The sequence below is a fragment of the Buceros rhinoceros genome, unplaced genomic scaffold (assembly GCF_000710305.1).
Source record: "Buceros rhinoceros silvestris isolate BGI_N320 unplaced genomic scaffold, ASM71030v1 scaffold8904, whole genome shotgun sequence".
In the NCBI taxonomy this organism is placed as follows: Eukaryota; Metazoa; Chordata; class Aves; order Bucerotiformes; family Bucerotidae; genus Buceros; species Buceros rhinoceros.
The window spans coordinates 18,993-32,771 of record NW_010407630.1 but is presented as its reverse complement, the minus strand read 5'-3'; the positions used below and the strand labels follow the sequence as shown (position 1 = coordinate 32,771).

The following is a 13,779-nucleotide window of genomic DNA, read 5'->3' as shown; positions in this document are numbered from 1 at the left end:
GGGATGGGGGGAGCCATTGCTATTTCTGAAGAAGGAAGCTGTAAAGAAGGTATAAGGTCCTGGTGTAAAGAAGACACTACAGAGAAGCATTCAAGCATAACCTGTCACCTGAAGCCAAACCTCTTGCTTGGTAATAAATCAGGTACATTACCTTGATTTTGGAGGTTCTTCTATTGGGACAAACAGGGACATGTGAGCCCTGGATGGGGGGAGCCATTGCTATTTCTGAAGAAGGAAGCTGTAAAGAAGGTATAAGGTCCTGGTGTAAAGAAGACACTACAGAGAAGCATTCAAGCATAACCTGTCACCTGAAGCCAAACCTCTTGCTTGGTAATAAATCAGGTACATTACCTTGATTTTGGAGGTTCTTCTATTGGGACAAACAGGGACATGTGAGCCCTGAAAGAAAGCATGAGCAAAGAAAGCAGAACTGCAGGAAATCATGAGTGGGCTAATCCACAGAGAAGGGCAGGTTCCCCTTTGTTATCGATGACTATGTAACAAGTCTTCAGCCTGGAGTTTGTTCATGTCAGAGAGAAGGAACACTGCGTTTCAATGGGATTGAGTTCCCAAGAGTAACTGGTACTGAGACAAAAAAGAGCGATGCTTCTCCTGGAGAATCCGGTCTGTGTGTCTGAGGTTGCTTCTCTCTTCAAGTCTCTGAATGCTCCACATTTTCAATACAGAAAATGGTAAAAAATGCTTCAATTTTTGTATTCATTGCTATATGATGTGACACTCTCTTGCTCTTTATGCTTTGCAGTTTGATGATAAAGAAATAAAAAAACAGTGACTAGGAAAACACATCCTACTGATCATGTCTGGATTTGGTTTTCACTGATTGAAGAGTTAGGGACAGAGAAGAGCCCATCTCCTGGGAGTGTGTTGTTGGGATCAAGAACATTGTGTCTGTCTTGTTCTGGAAATCAGATCTTCACTGCTCACTGTTGCAGGTGCTGCACAATAAAGTTTGAAAAAGGACCTGAACATTGAGCACCAGTTTCTTTCCAAGCTCTAAGGCTCACGCTATTTTAGCTCCACACTGTCTTCTAAACAATATTTGTAGCAGTGCCAAGAGCTAATACCAAGAGCAGTGTTCTCCAACACAGCCATTCTTCTTAAGACAATCATCATAGTACAAAAAAAGCCAGACAAAGTTCAACATTTCAAGGCCAGAGGTCCCAGATTGCACAATGCCACAGTAAGAACCAATATATGTTCCTCATTCTGTTCAAAAATGCAAGGAGAAAAAAAGAAGAAATATTTAAAGTGTTTTGAAAAGAAAGTATGAGGTAAGACCTTGATTGGTTTTTAGTGTCTTAGAAGACACTAAGAACTCAATTCCTTATACATGTCACAGAATCACAGAATCATCTGGTTGGAAGAGACCTTTAAGACCATCGCGTCCAACCACTCATCCTGCACTGCCAGGATCCCTAAACCAAGTCCCTCAGCACCACATCTACACGTCTGTTAAACCTGTCCAGGGACGGGGACTCCATCACTTCTGTGGGCAGCCTGTTCCAATGCTTCACAACCCTTCCTGTAAAGAAATTCTTCCTAATGTCCAACCTAAATGTCCCCTGGGACAACTTGAGGCCATTTCCTCTTGTCCTGTCACTTATTACATGGGAAAAGAGACCAACCCCCACCTCGCTACATCCTCCTTTCAGGTAGTTGTAGAGAGTAATGAGGTCTCCCCTGAGCCTTCTTTACTCTGGACTAAACAACAAGACCAGTTCCCTCAGCTGCTCACTGGCTCTCTAGACCCTTCACCAGCTTCATTGCCCTCCTCTGGACACAGTCCAGCACCTCAGTGGTGCTTGAAAACTGAAAATTGAAGAACAGTGTGCAAGAAGAGATGTTACAGCTCATCTACAACATCAAGTGGCTTATCTCTGTAGTAGACTGGGCAGGAGGAAAACACACTTTAAGCTCCTTGTCAGACTTCATTGCCCTCCTCTGGACACAGTCCAGCACCTCAGTGGTGCTTGAAAACTGAAAATTGAAGAACGGCGTGCAAGAAGAGATGTTACAGCTCATCTACAACATCAAGTGGCTTATCTCTGTAGTAGACTGGGCAGGAGGAAAACACACTCTAAGCTGCTTGTCAGAGAGGTGAAGAGGGACTCTGCTCCCCTGAAGGAAAGCTGGTAGCACCATCTGACTCCTCACACAACAGGAACACACAACTGCTCTAGTAGTGCGAGTAAGGGGGAGCGCTCCCAATACAAGAAGGCTAAACATTTACCAACGTTGTTATCAGCTTGGCATATCTGGGTCTTAGAATAATTAAACCAGCAAGAAGAGGCCCTGGCCAGTGTTGGAGGAGGACATAATTCACTGAAAGCCCCATAGTTAGAATTTAACTTCTGTGCTATGATCCCAACTTCCTGTAATCTAAGCACAGAAAACATATCTCTCATCTGACAGACCTGAAAAGGGCTCTCAGAGCGGGCAGATTTTCAAGGCGAAATGGCTGGTTTCCTCTCAGACCTGGTGAGTATCCCACTCCTAGCCCTAGTCATTAACAGCAGCATGAGCTTTAACAGTTATAGCAAAGAGAATCAGTCTTTCTTGTAATGAGCAGCAGAGCACATGCTTGGGACAACACTGATTCAGCAATAAGACTGACTACATGAATTCTCCAGAAAATATATTAGAAATACAAAAGAGTGAGAAGTTAAAAGAGGACCTGGGAAACCAGGAAAGAATAGGCATTTTGAGGAAGACAGAGGAAATAATAGCAGTGAAAAAGACAAAACAGAAAACCCCTTCCCACTCTACTGCCCTTCACTCTCAAGGATACTTGGGGAAGCCTCATCTGTTTAGAGTGTGACCTGACTAAAAGACTGAAAACATACTTGCTTGTGAAGAGTGCACGTCATGGAAACACAGCATTTCAAATAGGAATCATTCAAATAGGGATGCTAAAAATGTAGTTTCCTCTAGGGATAACAGAACTGAAATGTAAAAACAAAAATGTGTTTTAAGAGGCCAGAGCTGATTAATCTCTGGTAACAATGTCTCTGAGGAGGCAAAGTTGAAGGAAAAAAATAATTTATGGAAGCTGAAAGTTCTTACTAGTACAAAAGCAACATAAACTATCTGAATAAGGCTTTTATGATTAATTTTATCTCTGTGGCTAGCAGAACTAATAGAATTAGAGAGTGCATCTCTTTAGGCTGATAATAACCAGGAGAGGAACTTAAGGGAATTGCAGATTTGCATCTTTCAAACCTCCCAGCAATTCTGCTCAATTGTTGAAAAATTCAAAATCGATTTTTGCATTTCAAAGGTTTTTTAATCATAGAAATGTGGAGATATAAGATCTCGTAGATTATCTCATGGTCTGAAAGCCACGCTGCTATCAGGAACTTAGGATGTGTTTCATCATCTTTGGCAGGTTCAATACCGGAAGCTATTGCTAATGATTGTGGTGTTAGGAATTGGTGGAACCCACCTATCTGGTTTTCAAATGTCTGTGATCAATTATACTTCTCTGGTAAGCAAAGCCTTCATAAAATTTCATCTGTAATTGCTCTTCACGGGACTAGGCCTTATACTTTGAAAATGATCTAAAAATCTGTTAGGTGTTGCTCTGTCAGTTTATTCACAGCTCTTTCCAATGCCAGACTGTCCACTGCCAAAGGACAAAAAGAGTTTGCATGATTGTTAGGAGGTGTCCTCCAAAGACAGCTTCCCACAGAACTGTGTGGAAAGAACATATCAGAACAGCCTCCTTAAAGATCATGCCATGGAGAAAAATTATTAAAAACTAGCTGATTGAGCCTCAGTCTTCAGTTCATCCCTTTTCTCTTTATATTCGCTACCTGCCGTAAGAACATTTGCACTTTGCTAGAATCAATAAAAGGTCACAATATTTTGGTGTAGGAGAGACTAAAGAGTATAACTAATCTGTGAAAGTTTCTCTTACACTACTAGGCTGTATGAGAGGAAATATCAATCCCAATTTGCAAATGAGTGTCCCATAGCCATGCTTTTAGTAATGATCATTAATCCAACCTTTTAAAGTTGTGAACATTATGAAGAACTATTGTGATTAGTGCCTCCATGGAATGAAAATCTCTCTTTCTGTCCCAGTACATTCAGAAGTTTATCAATGAAACTTGGCTGGAGCGATACGATTCTGTGCTGCATCAGGAGACACTCACATTATTGTGGTCCTTCATCGTGTCTGTGTACTGTGTAGGCGGAATGATAGGGTGTCTGTGTAGTGGGTACCTGACTGCAAAATATGGAAAGTAAGTATATTCCCCAACCGCTCGCTCATCAGGGCTGCAACGAGGGAAGCAATTAAATACCACTTTCCTAATATAATGGATGTCAGAATACTCATTGCCCCCTTCTGGTGCAGAATTGACTCCACTCAGCATGTACAATTACACTCTTGGACGTTAGAGAGAGAAGAATATGCATCTATTTCTGATGCCCTTGTCAGAGTTTTTTGTGCCATACGATTCCTGTATTTTTTCTGAAATTTCAGTAAAAACAAATCTCTGAAATTTTTTATTGTACAATAATGCTTTAGGGAGCCAAACAACACTGCAGAAGTGAAGAAGAAGCTAAACATTCTGTAGGCAAAAGCTTTTTTGTTAAAAAGCTTTTAAAAAAATTATGCAGGTTCATCCCTCTGTAAGGGTAATTGGAGTTTCAGTGAAGATAAGCAGAAGTCCCTCAGGCCACACTCAGAACCCTCTCTTCAAGGGTGGCCATAACAGACAAAGCCGGAACTCTCTAGTTTGAGAGAATCAAGTTCTCAGTGAAGTTGGATTTGCCTTGTTCTGGGGACACATACGGTGTTTGAGATGGGAGCCTGGTCCATAGGAAAGAAGTGAAAAAGACCATTCCTTGTCAGTATTTATGCTGCAGGAATTTCCTTCAGCCTTATGGTGAGCTCACATAGAGTTAGCATGGAAAAGGAGAATTCTAGCTTCTCCCTTTCCACTTCCCTGCAAAGATATCATGACTCTTCATAATGAAATATGGTTGTCCTATTTAAACATGCCCATGGCTTGCTCTGCAAATCCAGAGAACAGGCAGATATTAGTCAAAGATGAAAAAGTAAAACATGGTTCATACCCATGTGTTGTTTGCTGTTGCAGGAAGAAATGTCTGCTGTTCAACGACATGGTCCTTATCATAGCCACACTGAATACTGGCTTCAGTCGGAGAGCCAAGTCTTTTGAGATGATTTTGATTGGGCGCTTCCTTGAGGGCTTCAGTGCTGGTAGGACTCTCCACTACTCCATGTTAATGTGACTTCTTTGGGGTGGATACAGAAATCTTCCTGCTGGGAGTACCAAGGCATGCACAGTAACCCCAGTGGAACAAGGAACAGAGGGGGAAAAGGTAAGATGAGCTGTCCTTTGCCTTCAAGAGGTCTTGCTGAGAGAGAGATCTGATGGGTTAGATAAACATCTTGCTTAAAGGTACATTTTCAGCCTATTATCATGGAGACTATATGGCAAACAGTTCAGAAGAGAGGAGAGAGCTATCTTTAGCTGCAGGTGAAATGAAAAGGGACCCCCCCCTCTCTCTTGCTTTCTATCGCTTTAGCTCTCTTGCGTCTTCTTCACTTTAGGAATAAATATGAATGCCCATGTTCAGTACGCTGGAGAGATCTCACCAAAGAAGTTGCGTGGATTTGTAAATGTGACCTCCTCTGTGTTTCTTGCACTAGGAAAAGCTGTAGCAAGAATTCTTGGATTACGGTAATTGTGCTACTCCTTCTCATCCTATTTTCTATTTATTTGTCTTCTGCAAGGCAAGGAAATGTTGTTCTCCCAGCCCTAGAAACAGACATACAGTAAGGGTGGGGATTAACCCATACCAGTCACTGAGGTTTCCATGTCATTCACTGGGGAGGAAAAGGCCCTTCTCTTGAGAAAGAGTAAATCCATCTCTGGAAGTACAGTCTCTCTGCTGAAGTTGATAAGAAAATACTGTATGCAAACACTCTTGGTAAACTTTTGAAATCTCTGTTTAGTTCTTGATAACGTCAAGCAGAATTGCAGTATCGCTTCAGAGGGCTGTTGTGGGAATATTCAAACTGCATTGATCTTTAGAAAATATTTAAATTATAAGAAAAATCTCAGTCTTGCAGTATTTTCCTTTCCTTAGCCTAAACATCTTCTATTTCAGTTTATCTTTTCAAGGTCTGTATGTACATTGTTTCTCTTTAGCTAGTCTAGGATCTAGAAAATACCAAACTAGTTATAGACTGTTACTGTACTGGACTGTAAATGTACTCTGATGTGCTTTCATAGAGATCTTCTAGGAACTGAAGACACGTGGAATGTGCTCTTGTCCTTCTCTGGGTTGGTGGCACTGATCCAACTGCTCTTTTTGCCATTCTTTCCTGAGTCTCCTTCCTATCTCTTGCTGCAAAAAGGAGACAAGGCTGGTTGCTTGAAAGGTAAAATAAAACTTTAGAACCTTACTTTCTTAAATGCTAACTCTTGGGAAAGGGAAGTTAATAGAGGGAACCAGCATTTCTATTAGCTAGCTACAGATTTCTTGGTAATTACATGATTAAAGTCCTCCAGACTAAGCAGAATCATCAGAAATACTTAAGATCTACCCCTAAATACTACAGCAAGTCGAAAGCCATTTTCCAGGGAAGTCTCAGCACATTCCAGTAAGCAACGGTCTAGTTCTTTTCTCAGTGACTGATGAATCAAAGCATGAACTGAACTGCAAATGTTTAACGTCATTAAAAGTTGAAAAACACAGAATTCTGGGCAGATCAGATGATGGAGGAGTATATTTAATTCTGTCTCTTCTGCAGCCATGAAGCAGCTCTGGGGAGAAGGGAATTTTCACTCAGAATTTGATGACTTGATGAAGGAAAAGGCTCTAACGAAAGGCATCAAAATCATGAATGTCCTAGAAGTGCTGAAAGAACCATCTGTGTATCCGCAGCTGAGTACCATGGTCCTCCTTTTACTGAGTCTACAGCTCTGTGGCCTGAGTGCAGTTGAGTACACCCTATTTCCATGCTTATATCTACTATTAAGTAACCAAAGTGCTGCTACTCCAACTTGTCACTTCCCTCTGCATCTACGTTATTCCTCCTCATACAGAGCCCACTGCCTGTGAAGATCTGTGGTATCATCACTAATATTCTTCATACCTTTAAGGGAGCTTCTCAGGTGGGAATACAAGCAACCCAACTTGGCAGAAGTTCCTGCAAGGGCACAGTTGTGTTCATTTCCCTGGTGGTATTACCAAAGGCTCTGTAGGAGAAAAGGCTACCAACACCCAAAGGCTTGCTGCATCCCAGAGACCTATCTATCTGGACTTCCAGCTCCACTTCCTTTGACTTCTGCAGTAGCAGATAATCAGCTATTGCCATCCAATTCTCATTCCATTTGATAATAGAGATTTAGCCATAAAGTAATTTCCTTTCAGTTATTTCCTCATAAAGTGGCTGAGTCCAATACAGCCCGAGCTAATAGTCATTCTCCTGGATGTCTGTCTTATCACTTGAGTACCAGTCTCTCTCCATAAGCCTTGCTTAAGCCTGTGCACTCTGCTGGAGTTTGTTCATTACAGTTGCCAGCGTCATGGGCAGAGGAGGCACCTCTGTGCCCTTCTGACAGGGACATGGTGCCCAGTCCATCAGGGACTTTGCAGATGAGCAGCTTCTGCTTAGCAACTGGAAAAGGATGCCAGAATCCACTGTTTGTATGACAATGTGTGGTCTGCTAAGACTGTTATCTGCTTTTCTTTTTCTTGAATCTCTGTCTTGTCCCTTTCCTTTTCCTCTTTTCCAAACCAACATCTTTTCCCCATGCCTTACAGACAGTATGCTCCTTTCAACTCTTTTTTCCCCTGGACTTTCAAATCCCTTGTCTTCATCTCCATTAACCTTTTGATTTTTCACATCTCAAGCAGATATGTCACCTCCAGCCAAGCCCCGATAATGTACTGCTGCTTTTGCAGTGATGACAAATCCAGTTCTGAGTGATGCTGGACAAGCACATACCACACCTATTGACTGCTTCATTTTGAAGATGTTTCTTATTTCCCAGATCACCTTTTACACATCAGACATTTTTCAGACAGCCAACCTGCAGGAAAGCATAATCCCATATGTATCTCTAGGAGTTGCGATCTCTGAGCTCATCTCTATCATCTTCTGTGTAAGTCAGACCTTTCTGGGACTTTAAGAGTTAAAGTACATTTGAGTTGAGTCTAACCTTCCTTAAAGAAAATGAATCCTCTCTTGATAAACTACTTTATAAATCTGTAAAGTGGTTGTTACCATCTGCTTCAAATTTTGTCCCACCTTTTACATTACTCTTCCCATCTTCACTCTCCATAATTTCTTATAAAAATCCCTCTGTTATTCATACAGATATAAATGAAATGTCATTCAAACATAAATATGTATGCTTATTTCCATGTATTTGTGTATATCTATATATTTGAATGGAGTCGTAACATGCTTCTGTTGATTAGTGTTTAAAAAGTAGCTGCAATGCTGGGCAGTGACAGTAACTCATAATGTTAGAGATGCTGGAAGGAATTCGATAAATAAATTTGGTACCATTAAGATTTGTGTTCTCCAAAGTCAAAAGAACTCAAGAAGAACGCTTGATTTGTTGGACAGCTAACACCTGCATTTTGCCATGCTTCCAGATACATGCATTCTTTTTCTACTCTTCAGAGCTCCATTATCGATCGTTTTGGACGCCGGGTGCTCCTGTGGGGTGGTTACTTGCTGATGGCACTGATACTGGTGTTGCTTGAAACAAGCCTTCTGCTGAGTGTAAGCTAATGTCTCCTTGGGTTAAGCCTGCATCATAATTCTTTGTGCAGGATGGCAGATAGCCAGCTTTAGCTTTCGTGTTCAAAATAGCAGGTCAGAATATCTTCTGAATACAAACTGGTTTTGTCCTGTCTTGTTCATCTTTTTTATCAGGTTTTCAAACAGTGAAACCATTTTGTGAAACCATTTTGTGAAACCATTTTGTAAAACCATTGGCCTGCCATAGCTTTCCCTCAGCTCTCTGCCTGCCTGACCTCTCCATACCTCACCTGTGGCTTGTTCTGCTGTCCTTTAAATCCCTAGATAAGCATCCTTGCTGTCACCTTTCCCATTTGCTATCCCATGCCTCCTGCAGCAGAAGCAATGTGCACTGACTTTTCCAACACCACCAGTTTCCACCCTTGATACAAGTGATGGAGCTACATGGTGTAGATCTCTAGCTACTTCCAGCCAGGATGGTAGAAAGTAGTGATGACCCAGTGTCATGGCTTAAGTAGTGCCAGTGTTTCGCACTAAATTGCAGTCTTGGTCTCAGCCCATAAACATTCAGCTTCCTTCTGTTTCGTAGATATCTTCTAGTTCACAGAGATTTAAACATTTCTCTGAAATTGTCTAATTCAATAAGATAATCAGGTTAAATTAGTAGCAATTCTCCCCATGCTATAATTAGCTTGAAATTTGTTACTTGTTTTTCAGACCAGGGTGCAGTTCAGCTCACCTCTGTAGGTATGACACTGCAGGCTATTTTGGGCCTTCCACTGTATTCAGTACAGAAAGAGAAGTAGTTCTAGTAAGTGTCTATCACAGAGCTCAGCATCATGGGCTTTTTCATTAATATCGCTCCTCCTATATGTTTGGATCAGCTGTGCTACAGCTATAAAATTAGTTTTCATTCTCTTCTCTCCTTTGGCCTTTGTTTAGGATCAGTTCCTCTGGATGCGCAATTGCAGTGTTATTCTCATCTTTTTATTCATCATTGCCTATGGAATAGGACCAGGTGAGTACAATAAAAGCAACAACAGGAAACTTTGGACCACACGGGTAGGTACTTACATTAATGCATGGAAGTAGAACTAGACTGTGTGAACATATCTTTGAAAATGAACAGCTTATTTTGGACTGAAATTTAGGGATTCCCAATTTTTGATGAATTAATGACCCAAGAAACAATTTCTTTAACAAATTATGTGGTATGATTCAGGATCGTGTTTCCTCTCAGTGGTTAAAGCCAAAAAAATACTTGTTAATCAATTCACTAAGACTTGTTTTGGAGGATGTGAATGCTGTTCAGTGCATACAGGCTCAACTGGTCCATCTCTGTCTTTGCTTAAGGGCAGAGGTAGCCTCTTCTAAAATATCAGAGGTTTCTCAACTCGCCTGTAAAATCCTACTCTGTTAATAATGATATGACAGCATCCATAGTCTCTTTCTTAGTGTTGCTGTCCTTTCTTATCCTCTCTTAGTGTTACTCTCAGCCACCTACAGCGGTAATGACAGAACCAAACTGACAGCTCTCTAGTAGGACCTCACTTGCCTAAGACCAACATTTACTCTGATAGTTCCCTGACTGAACACCCCTTTTAGTTATTACAGTCTCCAAATTCAAATAGCAGCCTTTATTATTGTAAGGACTGTGTATGGGGACCATGAATGTCTTCAAAACCTAACAGAATTCCCATGGTAACATAACCCAGGTGTCTCCTATGGTCAATGGAGAGAAATAGGCCGTTAAGGCCATTTATTTCTGTATTTTATCCTCTTAAGAGGATAGAAAATGCACTTCATGGGTGTCCCACTCTCTCCATGGCCCATAAGAGCAGGCTGTAGGGGAATTCAGATAGCGATGGCTTTACTGCCCAAATTTAGATCATTTCACAGTAGCCTGGCTTACTCAGGCTGTATTTAACCAGTGGCACCAGTTCACCCACTTTGAGGAAAATGGTTAACAACAACAATGTCTATATTGCTTTTTTCTGTTTTTTCCTCAGCTGGAGCCATCGCATCTGTCATGAATGAAATCTTCACACTCTCAACAAGGTCCTCTGCTTTTGTAATTGGTGGAATCGTCATTTGGTTAGGCCTCACTTTCACTGGAATGATTTTCCCCTTTGCTGTCGTATGTAATTTAATTCAAATCTTCTCTTTGCCACTATCAATTTAAACAGTTTTTCCAGGCTGGTCTGGACAGGGAGTAGGATGAAATGCCTTGCAAATGATCAAAGCTGTGAATTCCTTATTGCTACTGGCATATGGAGGCCATTTATGCAAAACACTTCCCTAGACTTCAGACATCATCTGCTACCTCAAGAATAGATTGAAAAGATATGTAAATATTCCTTCTAAAATCAACTAATTCTTCATTTCACAGGGACAAGGCAACAATTTTCAAGAGTCTATAGCAGCAAGTGTTGTCAGGGAAATCACTCATCTTATCCTATTTTTCTCTCCAGATGCTTCTTGGTCCTTTTTGCTTCCTCATCTTTATTGCTGTCCTGGCTGTTTCATCAGTTCTCATCTACCTGTTCCTCCCAGAAACAAAAGGGAAGTCAAGCTCTGAAATCACGGAAGAATTCAAAAGATGCCTATTTAAGAAGAAATGTCATCAGACTGTGGAGAAGAATGCTACCGAAGAAAAGACATTCTGCACCAAGCTCTGATAGGCCACCATAAGCAACTTCCAACTGATAAAAAGCCCTGTTTCAAAATCAAACTGAAAGCTAAACCTTAACATGGACTTTTCTCAATAAAATGTAATCCAAAAAGTAATCCACAAATAGCTTGTCATTAATCAAAGTAGTCCTGGTTTATATCCATCTTTGCTTTGTGTGGTGAGAGACAATGGCTCTTTCCTAGAAGAGCTCTATAGCAGGAAGACATTGGTAACTACAGACACATCTTAGAACTGGCCCATGGAGAACATTTTCAGGCATAATACATCAATTTTAGTTCAAGACTTTTTCCTTTGCTATCATTTTAAAGAGGTAGAATTTTTCTCTATGTTTGTTACTTTGTAAGAAAGCTCTGTTCAGAAGTAAAAGCACAATGAAAAGAGGATTAAACATAAACATAGTTCTTGCAAAAAATGATCATGTTATCTCTTTAAGATATCACACTGTAAAGGAGCTAGTATGGACCATGAACACTGCACATGAACAAACACCAGGGAGAACAACAAAGAAAACTCAATTTTGTTCTATTTTCTCGAGCTGACATCAAGTAACTGTGGTTACTTGAGCTGACATCAAGTGTCCTGGTTGTCTATGTAACAACTGTCAGGGATCAAACCCAATCCCTGGGCTTCACCTGCATCCTCTGGAGCAAAGTGACTGCACTCTCCATGCATATCAGTTGCAGCAAAATCTGGACCAAGTTTTTGTGGTGTAAGCAGTGCTCTCAGTCTTGTGGGTACCTCATGGATGGCACAAGGGTCAGCAAACACACAGGTAGTGCAGAGAGATAGAGGACCAGAGCCCTGGAGTGAGCCAGGGAGTAAGGCACTTTAGGGGGGTACTGAGAGAGTAGACACTTGGAAAATGCAGCCCATTTTATAAATAACTAACTGCTAAAAAAAAAAAAAAGGCAAAAGCTGTGATAGCCAATGTCTGCTGACTGTGTACTGGCCTAGGACACATTGCACTACACTAGCACACATCAGCAATGCTACGCTTTACCACTGCTATTCTCCATAGCACCCACGTGCTGCTCTTATTCAAGAGCTGTTAATTCTGCCAACCACTGCAACTTTTAATCACTTCCCTTCCCAAACTCTTCTACCTCTGTACAGGATGATCACTTTCCATTTTCTGTCACAGTTACGAATGGTCTACAACGCCTAGGTAAGTCCTATCTTTCTGCAGTTTAACCATTCATGTTGATTATCATTGTGCTGAATCACTGAATCAGTGTTGATTTTTAGGAAGTTTTCTATTTAAAAATTTCCAATAATATTCTTGTTACATCTAAAGGAATAGCTCTAGAAAAAGCTTTGATGTTAAAGTGCCAGTGTGTGTTCCAGCAACTGAAATCTGTGTTAGATTTTATATTCAATTATTTCACTCCCTGTAACAAAATAGGGAGCACTCATGCTACAAAACGCTCTCATTCAGAGGGACCACTCCTACTGAGTCACTGAAATATTTAATCCCTCCCTTGCAGCAATTGTCCAATTGCTGCAAAACAGATCAGTCAACAGAAATCCTACAAAGCAAACATTAACCTCAGTCTCAGAGTCAGATGATTACTCAAGCAGAAGGTGCAGGAAAGGTATGACAGAAAACATTTCCCCAGTCTAACAGAGTTCTGCCTGCCTGGGATCAGCCACCCTTCCCATATAAGATGGAAAAGCTCTACTTTCGGAAGTGGTGAGTACCACAGCTGGCAGGATCAGCTGCTAATGCTGAGTCTTCAGGAGAATTGAGAGGTTGTCTGTTGCAATTAGCATTCCGAAAGAAAATACAATACATACGTACCAACAGTTTTCAAAATAAGGGTGGACAGTGAATAATCCTTCCAATTTCATTACTGTAAAAATCAGAGCTAACATTTAAAGTAAAAAATTAACTTTCTGGACTAAATCATCACAAAAACTTTAAAGGAAGTTCAATCTGGTTAGAGAAACTGATTTTCAAAAAATGCTTAAAAGTCCTCTCATACTTAAATAGTGAGGCATTTCCATAAGCAGATACAACATCTTCAGGAGTCATTGGTAGTGGAGTCAAAATTTGAAGGATGCTTCCCAAAATAAGATGCAAACTGTATCCATTGACTTTCCATTCCCAGCTCTTTCTCACACCCTTCTCTGCAGAAGAGAGCTAGACTATAGCTGCCTTTGAATGGGCATGCCCAGGTTCTCTCTGCTTACAGACGTTAACATGGGCAGTCAAAATTTTCAAAAGTTATCTTGTAAGGTTATTTTTTAACTGAGGTAATTGGGTACCACAACTGCCTAACTGAAAAAGCAGACAGCCTACTGGGAGCTAGCT

At 40.9% G+C, this 13,779-nt stretch overlaps 1 protein-coding gene across 1 annotated transcript; it reads left to right on the top strand.

Annotated features, from left to right (window-relative positions):
* Positions 1–2,447: 2,447 nt before the first annotated feature.
* Positions 2,448–11,454, top strand: LOC104492040 (solute carrier family 2, facilitated glucose transporter member 11-like). The gene is made up of 12 exons (XM_010134542.1): positions 2,448–2,499; positions 3,407–3,505; positions 4,105–4,265; positions 5,127–5,251; positions 5,606–5,735; positions 6,291–6,439; positions 6,812–6,999; positions 8,058–8,168; positions 8,696–8,797; positions 9,719–9,794; positions 10,786–10,913; positions 11,248–11,454. The coding sequence occupies exons 1-12, from the start codon at positions 2,476–2,478 to the stop codon at positions 11,452–11,454; spliced, it is 1,500 nt and encodes a 499-aa protein (XP_010132844.1). The 5' UTR covers positions 2,448–2,475.
* The last annotated feature ends 2,325 nt before the right edge of the window (positions 11,455–13,779 follow it).

What these genes read in the sequence shown, in the direction of transcription:
- LOC104492040 (XM_010134542.1), top strand. Translation starts at nt 2,476, where the DNA reads ATGGCTGGTTTCCTCTCAGACCTG. An exon ending in CTGGTTTCCTCTCAGACCTG is followed by an intron (nt 2,500 to 3,406) that starts GTGAGTATCCCA and finishes CATCTTTGGCAG; the next exon opens with GTTCAATACCGGAAGCTATT. An exon ending in CTGACTGCAAAATATGGAAA is followed by an intron (nt 4,266 to 5,126) that starts GTAAGTATATTC and finishes TTGCTGTTGCAG; the next exon opens with GAAGAAATGTCTGCTGTTCA.